Genomic DNA, 20,783 nt, shown 5'->3' with positions numbered 1-20,783 from the left:
TGAGCCATGCTTGCAGGTTAACTAGAGATAAGAGTCTCACAGACTTTCCTGCCGAGCTGGCCTTGAGTCACAATCCTCAGAGCTCAGCCTTCTGATTAGCTAGGACTACAGGCATGAGTTATTGGTGGCCAGCATTAGCCTCACCTTATCCTCTATGGGACTACTCAGTTCTCAAGACAGGCTATCCTATCACGTGGCTACTGTATATGTTTTTGGTACAGTGTATTGTATATGTATGTCTACCTGATCTAGGGAAGGGAAAGAAAAACAGAGTGTAAGATATCACAGGAAATGTACACACTGCCCTATTATGTAACTGCACCCCTTTTGCACACCTTGTCAAAAAAATTTAATTAATAAATTAATTTTTTAAAAAAGAAATGCAAAAAAAGAAAAAAAGATAGGCTATCAATATTCCTAAAAAGCTTCATCTTTCTACCTGGTAGGAAGCCAATAATCCTTACTTGTAAATTTCTCTTATTTTTAAAAAGAAGTACAAGACTTTGCATTTATCCCAATTAAATCACACTGAGTTAGATGGGGCTCACTGTACCATCCTTCAAATTAACACTAACTACCAACACCCACGCAAGAATCTGACACCTATTTCCTACTTCTTATGAAAATGGTACATATCCTTACTATTTTATAAGCTTGATCCAGACCCTTCCAAGATCCCATAGATACCCCTTCTCTGCACAACCACTTATCTACTTTCAGAGGCCCCTATGTCCTGAATACCTTCTGATCAGCAAACATCTTCTGAGATCTTAGCTTGTCTGAGCTGCTCTCTCGCATCCACTTTTCTAAAATCTTGCAAGCTATCTTTCAAAATAATTTATTCTAGAGCTATCAAAAATTAACATTAAGGGCTGAGGTATGTGGCTCAAGTGCTAGTATATCTGCCTAGCAAACACAAGACAGAGTTCAAACCCTAGTACTGCAAATACATTTTTTTAAAGAAGAGAATGGACTGGGAATATGGCTTAGTGGTAGAGTGCTTGCCTTGCATGCATGAAGCCCTGGGTTCGATTCCTTAGCACCACATAAACAGAAAAAGCCAGAAGTGGCACTGTGGCTCAAGTGGTAGAGTGCTAGCCTTGAGCAAAAAGAAGCCAGGGACAGTGCAGGTTCTGAGTCCCAAGCCCTAGGACTGGTTTAAAAAAAAAGAAGAAGACGAAGAAGAGAATGAATTAGCATCAAGACTATGTATTTATATCTAAAATCTCCAAAAACCTATATTTCTTGGCAGTCTTTTGTCTTTTGGCTGCCTTACTCATATAGAATTGTCTAAGCACACAGGAAGGTGGTCAAGAAAGCAGAGGGCCCAGGATGAGGGCCAGGATGGCTTCTTTCCCTAGCACATCAGGACCCAATGGTGGTTCTCTTTGTTCCCAGTTACACTCCCAAACTTGTAATGCTACCCCTTCTCTCTCATTCTTGCTGGGAACGTACAGATGACTTGTTATCAAGAGTGTTTTCCACCAGCTTCAGCATATTCTGACCAGTGAACTTTCTGATGTGCTTGTTGTGAAGGCTCAGCCCACTCCTGCACCTGCCTTCAGTGCCTTGAACCCCAGAATTCATGACCTTTACCATCTGTGCCCAGCAGAAAGTAACCCTGCTGCCACACAGATGGTTCAGCCCTTCCCCACTGCCACCACCACCTTCCTCTATAGACTACCATTTCTGACTGTTTTGTCAGCATTTCCTTTTTAAAAACCAATCTTATCCCTCCAGCTGGCCTCCCTTTTTAGAGTCTGAGGCTTTGGGGTTAAAAACTACTTGCATTTCAAAGACAAGTTTCTAAAGTCTATAGTAAACACTTCTCCTTGCCCAGTCTCCTTTCAGGCTTCACAAATGCCAAGTTGGTGCCTCTTTCTCTCAAGATTCTCATCTCTTCTCCACCAATCAATTCTCCCTTTGTTGCTAACAGCATCCCTCCTTACAGACTCAGAAAGAGAGCTACCAGCAGGCTGGGCAAGAATTCATCTATTTTTTATATTGTTTTAAAACAACAACAACAAAAACAAAAACAAAACACCTAGTTCCAAGATAGCTAGTCTGGTATGTGGCAGAAAGTATTCTCAACCCATGTATCTTTTCATTTTCACCTATGTTTTCTCAGTCTTGTTTTGAGCTTGATATACATATTTTGCTATGTAGAGGATTTTTTTGTTTTGTTTTCCCCCATAACATTTCATTCTACTCAACTGGGTCTTTATTTCTTCACCAATGGGCAACTAATCAGACAGGACCAGGACCATGGTGACTCTTCTGTGCATGGTATACATCCTCTTCCCCTATGTTCTGTCCCACAATTCTTTCAACAAGCTAGCGATGTCTTCAAATAAACATTTAATTTGATTTGTGTCGCATGCTGACAACTCAGATTAATGCACAGTTGTTTAAACATAGTTGTTCACTATTCTGTCCCCTACCAGGAATACCCCTATTTTACAATTAATTGAGAAAAACAATGCTCAAAGATTAACTTACGTTGCTCTACTGAGTCGTACTCTGCCTCCACATCAAGTTCTAATCAGCTGTCTTTATTCTTCTGTGACCCACCATTCAGATAAATAAACTGCAAGTCAAACAGCCAAGGCTCTAACTCCTTCCTGGAATTAGGCATGGAGACTATGGCACACAAGTGAACTCCTTTGAGTATGTTACCTACAGCTACTACCAACTTTTCCCCAAAATCACATTAGGACCTGGAGAACAGGTCACCTGTCCCTGGGGAGTTGTCTCTAGTAGTCTCAAAATGCTGAACTACTTTTTCAAGTAGAAATATTCCCCCAGTCTCCTCCCCAAAGCTCACTGTGGGGAAAAATGGAGAATACAGATGGAAGACAAAAAAAAAATCTTTTCTCTTACAGCTGATACAAGGCAGCTGTCAACAGAGAGTTCAAAGGAAGCCCCAAAGGCAGCTAGGAGAAATGAAGCCAGGGCAAAGGAAAGGGTACACCACTCTAAGTGCAGACAAAATGTCAAGGAGAGATATGTGTAAATAGTCCGATTTCTGAGTTTCCTTGGATGGTGTGTCCTAGCCCACCAGAAGAGTCAGGACCCAAATGACCTCTTCAGTCCTGGCCTATGATCTTTCTGCTACATGTTACTAAGTTCTAATGATCTAATGATTAAGGTTTCAGCAATCTCCCAGGGCTGCTAAACACTTTGCTCAGATAGTTCAGGAATGTCTTAGCTCTGCAACTATGACAGCAACAATTAAATGAGGTGGCTCTTGGATAGCAGTTCTCAAGCTTTAAGCCTTCAACTCAAAAAAAAAAAAAAAAAGGAGAAAACCACTAGTTTCCATTTTGTATTTTACTAAGATTAAATAAATAAAATGTATTTCTATACATACCTTTCCTTTGTAAAAGAAAGCACATTTTAAATATCAAGAAAGGACCTTGCTTTAGGACAGGAACCACTTTAAATCTAAGAGAACAAGCTTTAGGGAAAACATTCTCTCCACTTTCCCATTGTACTATTTCTACAGAAGCCAGCCCAGATCCACAGACCTGCATGTAAACCCCGTCCTAGGATGTTACAGCCACTTTACCTCAATTTGGGTAACAAGGGGGACTGCCAACCATGGCAAGGTCCACAGAGTGCAGACATCTCTCAGCCAGGTTGTCTGGAAGCCTCGGCCAACCCAGATCTAAGTTCTTTACCATGACCACCGCACAGCCTGGGCTGGCAGTTACACACAGAGATGGCAGGCCCTGGCCTCACTCCCAGCCCCTTTTACTCAGGTATGCCCTGTTGTCGCCAAAAGAAGCCATCCACAAGGGTCACTGATTCAAGATCATCAGCCTACAAATCTCAGCCTCCTAACCCCTCTGGTTTGGTAATGGGAGAAATGGAATGAGGGAGTGGAGAAGGAAATGAGTACTAGAAAGAAGGAACTAAGTTTTACAAAGTTCACAGGACAGGTTCTCCTTTCACCGGGTCACCAGATTTCATGCCCAGAAGTGAGACTTGTACAGGACCCCAGCCCTTTCAAAAATGACCTGCAAGGCACTGCGCCAGCAGCATGCTAACTGCCCTCAAGACTAGCAACTTAAAGGAACTGGAACACTATCTCCCAGGCTGGGATGGCAAGCTGTGGATGTAATACAGATGTCTGCTTTAGTAAGTACAGATAAAAAGGGCAGTCTGTGGAATCACAAAACACAGCATCCACAGCAAATGGGCACAGGAAAGTAAAAAGGGAGAGAAATGTCCAGCACCACCATTTCCCTAACCTCCAACACTTGGATCCTTTTTCCTAACCACGGAACCACAGCCCCACCAGCTTAAGGCATGGTTCTGCACTCAGCGGTCAGGGAAATCCCAAGTGCATGCTGTCAGTCCATGATAGCCACAGGTGCCCTAGCCCTCAGAGCATGAAGCTGGCAGCACAGCTGAGGAGGCTACAAAGGCCATCAAGTACAACTCTTCTATTTCCCCAAGGAAAAGACAGGCCTGAGTTGTCTGGGCTCTCAGATAAATCAGTGGCAGAGCCAGGGAAGCCTTGCAAACAGCTCAGGACTTTGTCTCTGTCCAGCGCCAGTTCCGCTGCCTGAAGCGACCTCAGACGCTATACCGCCCTGCCTAATCTGCTCAACTTCACTTGTCTGTACTTCTGCCAACTCTCCACTGTTTCAGCTGCCACCAACCTCGTGCCAACAGTCAGTCCACCACCAGAAGAAGGAAAGATGGCCAATGCGGGCTCACTCCCACTTCCCAACCCTTGCTCATCCCAATTCCTTCTCATCTCCACCCCAAATAAAGAAAGCTCTCCTCGAGATGACATCATCTCAAAAGCACCATTAATGACTTAGTATATGGTACCCACTACTCATCCAGGTAATTCCCAAAGGCATTTCAACTGTCTTGCCATCTAAGAAAAAGTAAGGCACTCAAGAAAACATTCCATTCTATAAGGTAGCATGAAATCGCCCTGCCCACTCCAAAGCTTGTTTTCCAAAATCCCTTGTTTGGCATCACCTAGACATTATTAGCATTTACTAGAAATGCAACATCTGGGGCATCAAGCAGATCAAGGAGCTAGATTCCAGGGCTCAAGACAGACTGTCATATCAAATGCAAACTTCAGACATGAGAATAGCACCCTCTGTGACTTGGTCACTCCCATACAATTGTCAGTCCTGCCAAGGAGCCCCCTGGGCTTCCAATGTCAGCTATGAACCTACTTACAGGCCTCACTCGGAGGCCAACCAAGGAGATCAGAAATGGAAGAATGGGCTTGAACAAGATGAGTCTCTAATCGGACTTCCATGAGTACAACACTCTGGAGGAAGGGATGGGAGCCTAACAAGGGCCAGCTTACCTCCTTGAGAAGCCCCACTTTTTTCTTCAGCATCTCACACTTGCGCAGTTTACAGATCTGGTGTGTGCGGCGATTGGTACAGCTAGTGCAAGCCCCGCAGTTTTCCAGCCGCCGGCAGGGCTCACAAGTCCCACACCGTTTCCGTTTTTTTCGCCCATCTCCACCCCCTCTCAGTTGGGCTTCACTCCCAGCCATGGAAAGCCCGGGTGTCTGGAAGCCCCCTACCATCACCTGGCCCTGAGGGAAATCATAAAGGCCTGGCAGGTCTGCTTGGACCGCCAGGGGCACCTGAAACTGGCTCATGATGCTGTTGCTACCAGAGGCGGGGGCATAGGTGCCAGGCAGAACCACGGTCCCGTTTTCTGCTGCCTGTAAGACCCACCAACGAATTCTTCTTTCCTAAACCAGTCAAGATCTAAAGGGCGAAGGCAAGGAGCTTCTGTCTCTGGGATGGGTGCCTCTTCTTAAGCCCTCTTCACCTCCTCTGCAGCAGTCTGACTGGGCTCCTTCCAGGGCTACCCTCCCACCTGCTGGGGCCCAGGATCTGGGGGAGGAGAGCAGCAGCAGCAGCCCCCAGGGAAGAGATCATCTTGGCTGGGTGGGTTCTTCACCCTCACCCACCCGGGACCCGGGCATGAGGTGAGCAAGGTGGGTGTGTAGTGGGGCAGAGCAGGGCGAGGAGTACTCCTCCCGGTATTGCTCCTCCGGGATAAGGATGATGAAGGCAGCAGCACTGCCTGAAAAAGACAGAAAGGGGAAGCGTATCACTCGGGGCTCGGGGACAACTTTCACGTGTTATCTCTTCCTGCTTGGAGGGGGGGGGGGCAGAAAATGGGGGAAGAGAGGGGCAAACACAAACCAAGTCTTCCCCAGAACCTCAGGCAGGACGCACCAGGGAGGCGGCCTAGGGCCAGACTAAGTGCTAAGGGGGCCTTAGGCGACGAATTAAAGGGGTGATCGAGTGGGATTTCTGAGAAAGTTGCCCTCTGCGCTCCCTGCTTTAGCTTGAGTTTCACCACCAGCGCCCCACACCCCCTCGCCAGGGACCGCGGGGCCCTGCCTAAGAGAACGGAGCTTTCAAGAGAAAGTTTGCTGAGCGCCTTGCTCCGCCGGGATGCCCCGCGTCCCCTGCACGGAAGCGGCCTGGAGGTGGGGACGTGCCCGCCGAGAGCCCGCGCCAGCCGCCCCGCAGCGCCCGCCGCCCGTCGGGGGAGGGCGGCCCGCGCCGCCGAGGGGGCGCGAGGAGGGGGGCGCGCTCGGGGCGCGGGCCGGGCTGCGCGCGCGCCGCCGCCACTCGGGCTCCTTTGTTCTGGGGCCTTGGCCGCTAGGCTCTGCCGGCTCCGCCACCCCCGCCCCGCCGCCTCCGCCTGGCTTCGCGACGCGGTGACCCACAGCACCCCGCCCGGCCCCTGGCCACAAAGTAGCGGCCTCCCGCCCCCCGCCAGCTCCGGGCCGAACCCCCCCTCGCCTCCCCTCCCCCACCCCGGAGCCGGAAAGGCACCGACTGCACCGACCTGCCCGCCGCCTCCGGGGCGGAGCGCACAAAGGGGCAAAGTTTCCCGGCCCTGGGCCGCCGCTACCACCGTCGCGGCCGCCGCCGCCTGAGGCGTCCGCCTCCCGGAGCGCCTGGCCCAGCAGCGCTCGACGCACGGAGCCCCCCCGCCCTGGCCGAGGAGGGGACGGCGCAGGAGGAAGGAAGAGGCAGCGGCGGCCGCGGCGGCGGCAGCAGCAGCAATGAAGGCGTCCGCGGGACTCCCCGCCCCCCGCGCGCCGCGGCACGTGCTCGCCCGGGGACTCCCCCGCCCGGGAGGGCGCGCACGTGCGGCCCCGCCGAGCCCCGCCGGCCCCGCCGCTGCCCCCGCCGCCGGGCCTGGGCCGCGCCGGGCGGGAGTGCCCGCGGCGGGGCAGTGGGGAGCGCGCCGCGGGCGGGTGGTAGGGGCCCGGCCGCGCCTCTGGGTCTCTGCACCTGCGATCCCGTCCCACCCTCCCGGTCAGCCCTCTCGGGACTCCGCCGCCCCCCTGGGCTGCCCACCCCTGCCCTCCCGCGGCGCTGCAGCCCAGGCGAAGAGAAGTGGGGAGGAGCTCGCGGACCTCCAACCTAGGCCCCCGGCCTAGCGGGCCTGGGTGTCCCCACTTCCTGCCACTCCCTACGGGCACGAGCGGTCCGGGACGGCCCGGTCATCTCCACGAGCTCTGAGTCCGGGCCCGACTGTCCCCCCTCCGGCTGCCGCTCGCGCATTCCGAAGCAGGACAATGGGGGGCATCGCGCGTTTGCGTACCGAGTCAGCCTGGCTCCCAAGAAGGGGATGCCCGGAGGCCAGAGGCCGCGGGGCCACCGACAGGGCAACCCTAGAGGGGATCACGGCCGAGCGCCCTTCCCAGGCGGACCCGGGACCCCGGCCATCGCAAGCCTCCCCCTCGCGTGGCTCTAGGTTCTTTTGCGTCGAAAACAAAGACTAATCCAATACCCCCCCACCCTGCCCTGCCTCCCAGAGGAGGGGGAACGGGCGCGTCTCGGAGTAACCCCGGAGGACCGTGTTCTGGGGGGCCTCGGATAACCTTTGTGGGACCCATGGTGCGCCCAAGCCCTAAAACCGGGTGTAGACGCATTGAAAAGTCACCCTGGGCTATATTCCAGACAGAGGTGAAGGAGCAAGGAGCAAGCATATTTCCAAGTTGCCAAACTGCCTATTTTCTGCTGCTTTTTCCCCTTCACCTGTTGTGCAGGCCAAGTTGAAATTCCAGGTTAGATTAACTGAGCTCCACCCATCTGGCTTGACTGCCAGGCTGGTGCCCGAAAAAGCTGCCTTCCGTCTACCTGGGTTGCTGTGGAGAAGGGTGGGTCTCTGACACACACGGGCAAGTCCTGGCAGTAACTGCCGTGGGGTTGGACTAGCCTGACCAGTTTGGGCGGTGCTCACCGAGCCAGGTACCTGGCAGGCATCCCGGTCCCGGCTGATGCTAACAACTCAGCCAGAACTGGAAAAAGAGCATTCGGCCCTGCTATTTAGAAAAAGAAAATGGAAAAAAAAAGTAACTGATCTCAAGTGTTGTCCAGAAAGCCCTAGGCAGTCGAGGTAGTTCAAGTTGTTGGGAACTTCCTCTTGTAGGCCTGATTTTGACAGCTTGCTCCAGTGGTCAGGTTGTCAACTGTTAGGGTGGGTGGTGAATTTGACTGCAATACCTAACTTCCTACTTTGGTCTTAGGAAAGATTGAAGAGTTTCTGTTCAGTGAAGTGGGACTAGAACTATTGTGTAATTTTCAAACAGAAGTTGTGGATTTGTTATTTTCAATGTAATGATTCTTAGTGTTTCAAGTAATTAATAAAAAATGTTCATTAAAGGAAACATGGATAGCACAGGTAATTTGAAGGGTAAAAAAATCACCCCAATATAACTATGTTTAATTATTTACTACATTTCCTGCTAGCCTTTTCTATCTATTCATGGATGTTTCCTTTTTAATTTTTTTCTTTCTATTTTGATTTACTGATTATGCAATTCATTATCCTCTTTTCACTTAACATGACACCAAAATAATCATGTTCCTATTTGGTAAGCATTCTGGAAAGTGTGACAATATGAAGATGGCTCTGTCCCCTTGCTAACAGTGTGACCTTGAACAAGGTACTCACCATCTCTGAGACAATCCAAAGACATTGTTTAAAATAGGGCTTGATAAACGACTTATTTAGTTCATGAAATTACCTTGTGAGGTAGATATCATCATCAAGGAAACATGTAACTTTTCCAAGGTCACTCAGCCAGTATGTCATGGACTCAGAATTTGATACTAGCTTCTTTCCTCCATAATTCTGCCTTGGTAAATGCATCCACCAATTCATCAGGCCATGAGGGACAGTAGGAGAACAGTAGCAAACCAAGAGAACTACCCAACGGTAAGAGGGAACCAGGCCTGCCAAAGAACTGCCTGCCAAGCCTTCCTAATCACTTCTTCCTCTGGAACTTTGTGCTTTAGAAATTTATGCTTCGGGAGTCCTGCTACATTCTGTTTCTTCTTGGGAAAAGCCCTCCCCATATTTCCCTACTCACCATTCTACTTGCCAGATTCCAACAAGTCCATAAATGTCAGTTCTTCAAAGAATCCTCTAGAAACTCAGATCCCAGAGCCCTAGGGACCCTGCACGGAACAGTTCAGGGTGCTCTCTCCACAGAACAGTTGTGGGCATTGTTACTAGTTTCAAACTTCCCTCCTAGTGACCGAGAATTCCTGGAGGGTAAGAGGACCTGTCCCTTTACCTGTAACCCTAGACCTAGCACCTGATCACCATGTATTGAGTGAAGAACCAGGTCAGTAATGCCTGATCAGTGAACTATTCCACTAACACCCAGGACCCATAGGCTTCCAAGTTTCTTTTCTATCTCGTGTCTTACCACAGTCCTTACCCTTTAAGGGGAACACCCAGGTAAAGTCCAAACTGCTTGGGTCCTGCTTTGAGGTCTCCAGCCTCTGAGCAACAGAGTTGTCCCTTACTGGTTCACTGCTCAAGGCAGGCAGGCAGACAAGCAATGGAGCCTACTACCCACAGCAGCTTAGTGCTTCTCTCTCATAGCAGCATTAGAGGAGTCTAGCATTTTCTACTACAACTGCCCCAGGATTAGCATCACTATCACCTGGGAACCAGTGAAAAGCTTCGTGAGCCCCACCTAAACCTACTGAATCGGATACTCTCCTGGTAGGGCCCAGCAATCAATTGTTTAAAAAACCCTTATAAGAAGCAGCAGTCTAGAGGAAACAGCAAGAAGCAAGTTAAGCACCTAGCTGGGAGCTGGGACATAGGGTCAGGATAAGGATAGTTGAATAGAGCAATAAAGAGAGTTTGTGCCAAGGAAAGGGACAAATAGCATAATTGGATATATGTGATATATGTGCATGAGCTTTTGAACGTGATCTCAGAGCCAACACTGCTGGGAGCTTACTGAACCTGCAAATGGTTGAATGAAACAAACCTCACAGGTACTCGGCCCTACTTCTTGTCATCAGGTCTTACGGAATATGTTTTTTGAAGGACAACATATTATATATGGGCCCTTTTTAGAAATGTAACTATATACCCGGACTTGGTTTTAAAGTCTGAAGACTTTAAAGCTTTATTTACATTTGGATGTATTTTTTATTTTGACCATATAGTCAGTTGATGCTTGGAGTGTTTCCATTTCAAAGCACTTCCACACACTATTGTTGTGTTTGGATAGTGGCTAAAACAGAAAGTGTGAAAAGTTGCCTTTCTTTTCTGTGGCATAGTTATTACTATAATTTTTCAGATAAATGAATTGGGTATCAGAGAATTTGTCCAAGATCACTTACTTATTGAGTGACAGAATCTAGCCTATAATCAAGGCCTCTGAAATTAGCCTACCAATTTAACTGAGATGGAGAAGAAGCTGCCATTTTACTTTTGGGGAAAGGGAAGCTCATTGGCATGGGTTTGTTGACATGTATAAAGCATTGTTGTGCCAAGTCGCGAGACGACCACCAAGAAGGCCACCGAGACTCAGACATTCCAAAATGCAAAAGCAAGGCAAGGCTTTATTTAAGTGAGCTGCAACTCAGGCCTCGTCCTACCCACCGACACAGCGGAGGTTAGGAGGGAGCCCCGAGCTGTGATTACACAGGGCTTATAAAGGCAAAAGCAAAGTTACAGCCATCAGGTGTTGAAGCAAGCAAGATTAGGACACAGGTACAAATCTGATTGGCTCAGGGGTCGAGGCATAGGGCTCAAGGCATTCTAGGGGTGGTCAGAGTTAAGCATTCCCAGTGGTTAGAGTTCTTGACCGGCTGGGCCCTAATAAGCTTGTCCTGGGTCCGCTCACAGAGCCTGCTTATCTCAGGTTCACGTGGTAAAGTGGGGTTCGCGTGGTAAAGTGGGGCCTGACTTCAAAGTCTGGCACTTCAGCATCCAGACTGCTTTTTAGTAAGTCAAAAAATGCCTTTGTTCTTTATAACAACTTTTGTGATTGCATTTTGAATTCAGTTGGATAAAATAGGCTGCATTAGCTGGGCACTGGCGGATAATGCCTGTAATCCTAGCTGCTCAGGAGGCTGAGGTCTGAGGTTTGTGGCTCAAAGCCAACCCAGGCAGGAAAGTCCATGAGACTTTCATCTCCAACTAACTACCAGAAAACCAGAAATGGCACTGTGGCTCAAAGTGCAAGTGCTAGCATTAAGCAGAAAAAAAAAGATGCTCAGGGACAGTGCCCAGGCCCAAGGGGAACACAAGATAGCCATCAGAATAGTAAATAAGAGAAACCACCTGGAAACCTTCCACCCCGAAGGGTCCACCAGGACAAAAGGAGATTTGCTCCACTCAGACACCCAAGTTACTGAATGCCCAACAGGGATACAAATTTTGGTGCTTCTAAGCCTTGATCAGTTATGTTGTGCTGCAACAGCAAACAGCCCTCAGTTCTCAGTGGTTACACATAACAAAAGCATATTTCTCAATCAATAAACATGCCCATTGTGGGTGAATAGGAGCTCTGTTCCCATAGTCACTGAGGGACTCACACTGCTGTGATTGGACCTGTGTCCCTTCAACCTGCAAGTCAGGAACCAAGGGTAGGGCAAGAACTTGCTCTTTTATTTATTTGTGCTGATTATAGGGCTTGAACTCAGGGCTTAAGTGTTGTCCCTTAGCTTTTCTGTCAAGGATAGCCCCCTGGTCCGGCGTCATCTCCGGCGGTCGCTGCGGTCCCCAGCCATGGTCCTCGCCGTGCGGGTCGTGTACTGTGGTGCTTGAGGCTACAAGCCCAAGTATCTCCAGCTTAAGAAGAAACTGGAAGATGAGTTCCCCGGGTGCCTGGACATCTGTGGCGAGGGCACACCGCAGGTCACTGGCTTCTTCGAGGTCATGGTAGCCGGGAAGTTGGTTCACTCCAAGAAGGGAGGTGATGGCTACATGGACACCGAGGTGAAGTTTCTGAGGCTGGTGGCCACCATCAAAGCTGCCTTGGCCCAGGACTAGGGTGTCCTGAAGGCAGAGCTCAGGGCCCTCGGCCCTGCCCCTCTCCATATGCTTGATGACAGGATGGACTGAAATGTCTGCAGACCCCTGGTCCTTCCTCGATGTTCTTGTGGCCTCCGGGTGGATGCAGAAATTGATGTTCCTGGGCTTTGCTACTGCGTGGGAGAGTGAGGACCCCTGGTCACCTCTGCCCGCAGTGCCTCTCCTACCCTCCCCCCTGCCCCCTTTCCCCCACTACCCTCTTCTCCCCCCTTTCCCCACCACCCTGTGTTGTCTGATGGAAGCCTATGGCTCCCTTCTCCACCTGCTACCATAAGCAACGGTTCGAAACTTCAATAAACATTCAATAAACTATGTGCTTCCAAAAAAAAAAAAAAAAAAGGATAGCCCCCTACCACTTAAGCCATGGCTCCACTTCTGGATTTTGGGTGGTTACTTGGAGATAAGAGTCTCATGTACTTTCCTGCCTGGGCGAGCTTCAAACCTTGGTCCTCAGATCTTAGCCTCTTAAGATGGTAAGATTACAGATTTGAGCCACTGGCAAGCACTTGCTTTTGAGGCTATTAACCTGGAATTGACACAACATTTCTGCTTTCATCTCACTGGCCAAGGTAAGCAGAGGGCAGGAAAATGTAGTAAGTGCAATTTTGCCAAATACTTGGAAGGCCAAGTGAATTATATGATGAACAGCATTAATAACACATAGGGAATGTTGGGGAATGTGTGTGTATGTGTGTGTAATTGTGTGTGTACACGCACACCTGTGTTTGAGGTAAGTGTAAGAGCAATTTCCAGGGCATTCCTCCCTCCTGGGGACATATAACTATGGTTCCTATACTAATAGACTCATTTTTTACACTAGGGAAGGCCCAGAGATTTAGACTGTGATGAAAGTATCTGAGTTGAGGGAAGCATGGGGAAAGAGGAAAGTGACCATGGGTGAACTCAGTAGAAATTAACCTGCAAACAGAGAAAGGGATCCATCAGAGGGAAGGACTTGTGGTAGGTGTGTCCCCAGGGATTTGACTACTAGAACTTTTAAAAACAGTACAGCACTGACAAAGGTGTTTCCTGCCTTCTGCCATTCTCCCACTCATTCTTCTGATGACATTTCAGGAAGCCTTTGATGATCTCTTGTGTTTTTGTTTTTGCCAGGCCTGGGGCTTGCACTCAGGGCCTGCACTCTGTCCCTTCTACCACTTGAGTCACACATAGCACCACTCTAGCTTTTCCTGTTTATATGGTACTAAGGAATCAAACCCAGAGTTTCATGCATGCTAGGCAAGCACTCTACCACTAAGCCACATTCCCAGCCCTGATGATCTCTTGAGATTGGGTGAGGGGCCCACCAATCACATTGTAGGAATGCCTGTCTTAGACCTGGGCACTGAGCTGTGGACAGGGCCACACCTTTGTCAGTGCTGGCTGCTGTAAGGGTTTATATTGATGTAGGGTGTTAGAATAGAAGCAGACACCAGCCAAGGGCTGTTGAAGAAATCTCAGCAAGAAAAAAGTGATAGTTTCTACTGGGGTTAGTAAAGGTAGGGAGAGAAGTGAGAGGAAAGATTTAGGGAGTCAAGACAACAGGATAGGAGATGGCTGGACAAGGGAGAGGAACTGAAAGGACAACAGAGGTCCAGAGAAGGAGCACATAGATGAAGTCAGCAAGGACATGTCCCATTTGAGGCACCTAGGGGATATGTGCACAGACTCAGAAAGCAGCATTTGTAAGGGCTATAAGTTCAAGCGGAGGACATTAGCTGGAAGATCATATGACCTTCCTTTTGGCTAATTTTTCCATTAAGCTGTTTGTGGTGCTGCATACCTGTAATCCCAGGTATTCTGTCTCTGGAAGACAGAATCCCAGGCAAACTGGGGCTATATAGTGAGATCCTGTCTCAAACAAGCTAAGCTTCAATACAGAATCCTCCAACAAAGTCAGCACTCTGTAAAGAAACTTGTAGAAAATAGTGTGTGTACAGGGATTGGGGTACTATAGAAAATATATGTAGTATAAAAATGATGAAATTACTAGCTACAGATCCTAAGTCAGCACAGTGAAAAGATCTTACAGAAAAACATCAGCAACAATGAAAACCCCCACCATCCTTGAAATATTAGTTCACTTTTAACTGGTGTGTCCCATGACTTAGTTTCTGTATTGTTCCTGTCTCATCTCTTGGGAGCCGGAACCTGTTTTGTCCCACCTGAGACTTGACCCCTACAACTCCTTTTATATTTGAGGCTCTTTTTCAGCTTTATTTACAGGAACTCCACAGTGCAAGAGCATCATTCCTCAAAGCCTCCACCAAGATTAGTAAGACTTGAACTCAGAGCCTCATGCTCTCACTTGGCTTTTTTGCTCAAGGCTGGTGTCACAGCTTCACTTTTGTCTGGTTAACTGGAAATAAGTGTCTCATAGACATTTCTGCCTGGGCTGGCTTTGAACCATGATCCTCGGATCTCAGACTATGAGTAGCTAGAATTACAGGTGTGAGTCACCAGTTCCCAGCGTCTCTCTCTTTCCTTCTCTTTCTTTCCTTCCTTCCTCCTTCTCTCCCTCCCTCCCTCTCTCCCTCCCTCCCTCCCTCTCTCCCTCCCTCCCTCCCTCCCTCCCTCCCTCCCTCTCCCTCCCTCTCTCTCTCTCTCCCTCTCCCTCTTCTTCTTCCCTCCCTCTCTCTTTCTCTTTCTTTCTCTTTCTTTCTTTCTTTCTTTCTTTCTTTCTTTCTTTTTCTTTCTTTCTTTCTTTCTTTCTTTCTTTCTTTCTTTCTTTCTTTCTTTCTTGTTTTGAATTCAGAGCCTCAGGCTTGCTGGGCAAGTGTTCTACCACTTGAGCCACACCCCTAGCCATTCCTTTCCTTGTATATATTGAGATGATTCTTTTGAATACCAATTTCAGTTTCAGCTCCACTAGGAAGTAAATTTTGGCTGTGTGAGATATGTCACTTCCCAATCTCTGTTCTAACTATAAATATGGGACTGGTGATACATCCTATGCAGAAGGCCATATCTCAGACCTTAGCATATAGTAGGCACCAAACTGCTCCATCCTTCCATCCTCTTCCCAATTCCAAGAAAAATAGTCTTACAATATTTTAACTATCTATAACCATGACAACCAGAGTTAACATAACCAATACAATAACCAATAAGAATATAATTATGCACTTTAATTGTGTCCAGGTGCCTATCATGAGGCTTGGCCCTAAAGAGGAGATCCATATAGTCTCCTCATTTGGGGAAGGCAGCTCATCAACCATCTCTCCCTTCATAGTCAATCAATACTGGGTCATGTCAGCTCCTCTCACCTGTCCTGCACTTACTTGTCTCCTTTCTCAGGCTGCCTGCTTCCCTTCCCCTCTCTCTGTGATCTCCTTTGTCACAGATATGGATTATATTGCCTTTTGATTCTAGTCTGGATATAGGTGGTCCTATCCAGAGTCATGGACACTCTGTGATAAGTCATCTGGGACATCCTATAGCCAATCAGAAATTTGTTTCAGATTCTTGCTTCCCACAGTATAGGCCATGGACTTGAAGCAGCAGTAGGTACTACAGAGAGCCGGTGGAAGAGCAGTATCTCAGCAGGCTCCAGAGATACTGATCAAAAGCTGAACTTTCAGGAGACTTCTAGGAGTTTAGTGGGCCCCTGTGTGATAAAACAGCTCTGCTTTAAAAGCCTTCTGGGGTAGGACAAGTTAGGGTAGAGACAAAAAGGACACAGATACCCCTTACTGAGCTGGGAATGGCATTCCTAGAAACTCCTGCACCAAGGGATGAAGTCATCCAGGGGTCACTTTAACACTACTCCTGGGGAGAAACATTGTATTCTTTCTTTAAAAGCTTTTTTTTTTTTTTTTTTTTTTTTTTTTAAGGCAGGGTCTGTGTATGTAGCTCAAGCTGGCCCCTCAAATTCTCCTCTGGAGTGAGTCAGTGCTTGGACCACAGGCATACACCATCATGCTGGGGCCCACAGTTTTCCTTTTTACCTATGCCACATCAGAAAAGTGGAGAAGATTGAAAGCTTGAAGATTGAATTCTGGAGAGTCCCAGTGAGACACAGGTACTGGAGACAAAGTGCAAAATGTAGGAAAGTACTAAGATTTCTGTTGCAATCAATGCACATGTCCTAGTGCTGGGGAAGACACATCAAGACTTTTAGTTACAGTTAGACTGTTTTACTGGAACAACAAAATGTTTGCTCTGTTCACATAGTTGCATAAGTACAGCAAAAATAGTGGTGGATGACATGGGCTCTATTTTTTTAAACACTGTGTGTGTGTGTGTGTGTGTGTGTGTGTGTGTGTGTGTGTGTGTTGGTTTTGTCTCAAGTGTGAGAGCCCCCAAAAGCTGTGAGACTCAGAAAGATTTGGAGGATGGAATGCCTTCTTCCAGAACTCTTAGCATGCTGAGATTTTCCTGAAAAGATCAATCAGTCCTGGCTTGAAGGGAATTCAGATTCTATCCTGGGTGTAGGCTAATTCCACCTCAAACTTTCTGGGAACTTAATGATAGACAAAAATCTATGCTAACCTAAGTCATTTACTGCTTACATCTGCTTCTTAAGATAAGTTATCACTTGAGTAAGATTATACCACATGATTGGTGTTTCAAGGAAATTGTGACCCCACTTTCTTCTGCATATATGCCCATGTACCCTACTCAATAAACACCTTGTAAAATGGGTCCAGGGCACATGAAGTTGGTGGAAGAATTCAAGCCTCTGGTGCCCCAAACCTCAATTCCGCAGTCTGGTGTCCATTATTGTCTTGCCTCTAGTTTCTGTGGGTTGCAACACTCAAGGTCTTGTACTTTTGTGCTTACTAAGCAGGTGCTCTACTACTTGAGCCACCCCATCAGTCCCAACCCATATACTCTTTCAATGTTTTTGTGTGCATGCATATGTGTGCACACTCAGGTTATGGGACTTGAACTTAGAGCCTAGGCACTATCCCTAAGGTATTTTTTGCTCAAGGCTAGTGCTCTATTACTTGAGCCATACAGACTCACCTCACCAACTTTGCTGCCTGGGCTGGCTTTAAGCCATGATCTTCAGATCTCAGCCTACTGAGTAGCTAAGACTGCAGGCATGAGCCACCAGCATCCAGTAGCTCTTTCTATTTTGAATTTATACTTTGCTGAAATCATCGATGAAGAATCTCAGATCAAACCTTTAGAAGTCTATCCAGGTGAGGAAGCCAAGCCATGAATTTGCCATCTGATTTCACCAGGATGTTCCCTGGTGATTGATTTGCCTTCTTCCAAAGTTTCTCAAAATATCCCAAAGTAGGTGGGCCTGTCAAGAAAAAAAACAACAAAGCAAAGACATTGTTTACTAACTGTGAAGGCTTGTCACTACAGAGAAGGTAAAGGGGCTCCCCTTCCCCCCAGGAGAGTTTTACCAGCTCCTTGATGTTAAGTAGTATCTGAAACTATGACATTCCTTCCAAGTGCTAACCAGTCAGAAAAGGAGCTGCTTCTTCTTCTTCTTCTTCTTCTTCTTCTTCTTCTTCTTCTTCTTCTTCTTCTTCTTCTTCTTCTTCTTCTTCTGCTAGTCCTGGGCTTGAACTCAGGGCTGGACATCTTCCCTCAGCCTCTTTGTGCTCAAGGCTAGCACTCTACCACTTGAGCCACCGCCCCACTTCCAGTTTTTTTTTTTTTTTTTTTTAGTAGCTTATTGAAGAGTCTCATGGACTTTCTTGCCCAGGCTGGCTTTGAATCTCAGCCTCCTGAGTAGCTAGGATTATAGGTGTGAGCCACTGGCACTCAGCACCATGTCTCCTCTTATTCTGTAGGACTGTTGTAATGGTGACAAGACTAGGCTGTGACCCATATCAACATGACACTCAGCCATCTCAAACCACAATAAAACTCACCAGGCTCTGATAAATAATCTATTATAAATGAATGAACAAAAATCTGTAAGACAGAAAAACAAGATGTCAAAGTCAGAAAGAGGCCACAGCAAAATAGACTAGCAGCTCAGACAAGAACATACAGTGGATCAAAGACATCTGAGCAAGCACTGGGGTGCCTCCAACGGGGCCTGCCCAGACCCCCAGGCTCACTATGGGTCTCATGGCTGCTAGGAAGAGGAGGAAGAAAGTAGGAGAGGCCTGGAAACAACTCTGAGGCTTGGCTGAAGAGCTTATTTTATAAGTACATGCTTGTCTACAAAACAAATACAGCAAGGACCCAAAAATGTTTCTGGAACACAAGGAGGAGGCTCCTTTTGGCCACAGAGCCCTTTCTGGAAGCAAGCAGGTAAATTACTTTATGAAGGATGCCAGAAGTCTGCTTCCTGTGGGCAATTCTCTCTCTCTCTCTCTTTTTTTTTTTTTTTTTTTTTTTTGGCCAGTCCTTGGGCTTGGACTCAGGGCCTGAGCACTGTCCCTGGTTTCTTTTTTTTTTTTTTTTTGCTCAAGGCTAGCACTCTGCCACTTCTGGCCGTTTTCTGTATATGTGGTGCTGGGGAATTGAACCCAGGGCCTCATGTATACAAGGCAAGCACTCTTGCCACTAGGCCATATCCCCAGCCCCCCTGTGGGCAATTCTGGGATGTGGGCACAAACATCAACACTGAGGGAAAACCTCAGGATTAAAGGTAGCCAGATTTGGAAAATAAAAATACACAAAATACAGTTGAATTTGAATGTCACATAAACCACAAATAGTATCTTGGTATACATGTATCCTAAATATTTCAAGTCAAGAGTGGATGGTCCTGCTCAGGATCATAGTCTGTCCTCACACACATGACCATGGGAAATTTGGGTTAAATGAAAGTCTTTGCTTGGAGTTGGGAGAGCCCAGCAGTACCATCTTATGACACACCATATTTTTGAATGTAGAATGGAAATAGTGCTGGACAAATAGTTTAAGGGTGGGACAGTCTTTTGTATGTTGTTATCCTGTATAGTTTGCTTTGTAAAGTGTTTAAAGGAACTACCAACATACTTTTAACATTAACATGTTCAGGGTAGAGTTAGTTTAAATATTCTTTAAAAGTAGTATAGTTTGGGGCTAGCAACTACAAAGCCTTGAGTTCAAATTCCAGTGTTCCCTCTCCCCTCCCCCCTTTTTTCTCCTTTTTCTCTCACACAAACACATATATACAAAGTTGGGCACCTGTAGATGAACAAGTTTTTATTTTATTCCAGAGAAATATAATCATGTTTAACCAAATAAATTAATTCTACGTATGACATTTGTCCATTAAGACCAGTAGAAGAAAATGGGTAACTACCTGATCAAGGAATATTTCTAAGTAGTAAATCAAATCATACTATGTCAATGAATTAAAAGATAAAATATTTATAAAACAAATGAACAGGGAAAGTAGCATACCTAACATGTAGCATACCTAACATATAAGAGAGAAAATGGACACTCAAGGGGCAGGGGAGGTGAACGTCTAGGAGGTAAACATTCACCACAGAAGAAATGACAAAAAACATTTTTTTTCTTCTTTTTTTTTTTTTTCCTTTGGGTGCTGGTATTGGAGCTTGAACTCAGAGCCTTGAGTTCACACTCCCCCAAGGCTGGTGCTCTACCATTTGAGTCATACTTCCACTTCTGGCTTCTACTTATTAACTGAGGATAAGAATTTCTTGGGTTTGTCTGCCTGGACTGGCTTTCAAATGTGGATCTGCAGAGCCTCCTCAATAACTAGGATTAAAGGCAAGAGCCACCAGTGCCCGGCTCTAGGAAGAAAATCTTGATTTCAGAGAGATTGAGACTCTTGCAGGGCAGGCAACAGAGGCTCACACCTGTAATCCTAGCTACTCCGGAGGCTGAGACCTGAGGATCACAGTTCAAAGCCAGCCTGGGCAGGAAAGTCAATGAGACTCATTTCCATAACCACCAGAAAACCAGAAGTGGCACTCAGACTCAAGTGGTAGAGTGCTAGCTTTGAGCTGAAGCGCTCAGGGACAGTGCTCAGGCCCAGAGTTCAAGCCCCATAACCGAAAAGAAAAAAAGAGAGACTTTGTACACAGGAATAACCTTGAGGGTGTGAGGACTACTGCTGCTTCTACCCTATGCCCAAAGATTCTGGTTGAAAGGACTGCGATGCCCCACCCTATGTTGGCCTCCTTGACAGTATCTTGTCATGTCTTGAGTTTGCAGCATCAGCTCCCTTGTGCACCCACTGGCTGCAGGACTGACCATGAATGAGGGTGGGTGCTTAAACCCCTGTGGTCTGGTGGAGGTTCTCTGGAAGAGCAGCTCTACACTTGGCTTCCTGCTCCATAGGTTGTCCTCTCTCTCTAGCTGTGTGCTTTTCACAACTTGACTATCTTAACCTTATTTGTCTGTAGAATGAGACAATTTAGTGTCTGTCATAAGCATTGTCATTTCAAGGAAAGGATGAGAAAGCACTATATGTGATAAAAGCATATAGTTAGAGTCTGGATCTTCAGATGATAGCATTTGTATTTGATAATTGGAATATCTTT

General features: G+C 47.2%; 1 protein-coding gene and 1 pseudogene across 3 annotated transcripts in view; one reads left to right on the top strand and one right to left on the bottom strand.

Moving 5' to 3' along the window:
* The window catches only part of Tet3 (tet methylcytosine dioxygenase 3), a 111,236-nt gene extending 104,155 nt beyond the window's left edge, over positions 1-7,081 (bottom strand). For 2 of the 3 annotated variants that reach the window (XR_007211877.1, XM_048352763.1), the window contains exons 1-2: positions 6,856-7,081; positions 5,342-6,078 (exon numbers count right to left, since the gene is read on the bottom strand). Coding sequence is in view for 2 of the 3 variants with exons in the window: in XM_048352763.1 (XP_048208720.1) it covers positions 5,342-5,644 (303 nt within the window). In the remaining variant the exon portion in view is untranslated. Of the gene's footprint in view, positions 1-5,341; positions 6,467-6,855 lie in introns of those variants that run through there. The other variant, XM_048352764.1, reaches the window with a different exon arrangement.
* Positions 7,082-12,029: 4,948 nt separating this feature from the next.
* LOC125356355 lies at positions 12,030-12,708 on the top strand (annotated as a pseudogene).
* The last annotated feature ends 8,075 nt before the right edge of the window (positions 12,709-20,783 follow it).

Source organism: Perognathus longimembris, chromosome 8 (assembly GCF_023159225.1).
Source record: "Perognathus longimembris pacificus isolate PPM17 chromosome 8, ASM2315922v1, whole genome shotgun sequence".
Taxonomy (NCBI): domain Eukaryota; kingdom Metazoa; phylum Chordata; class Mammalia; order Rodentia; family Heteromyidae; genus Perognathus; species Perognathus longimembris.
Note: the sequence above shows the minus strand (reverse complement) of the source record. Positions and strands in the feature narration are given on the sequence as shown.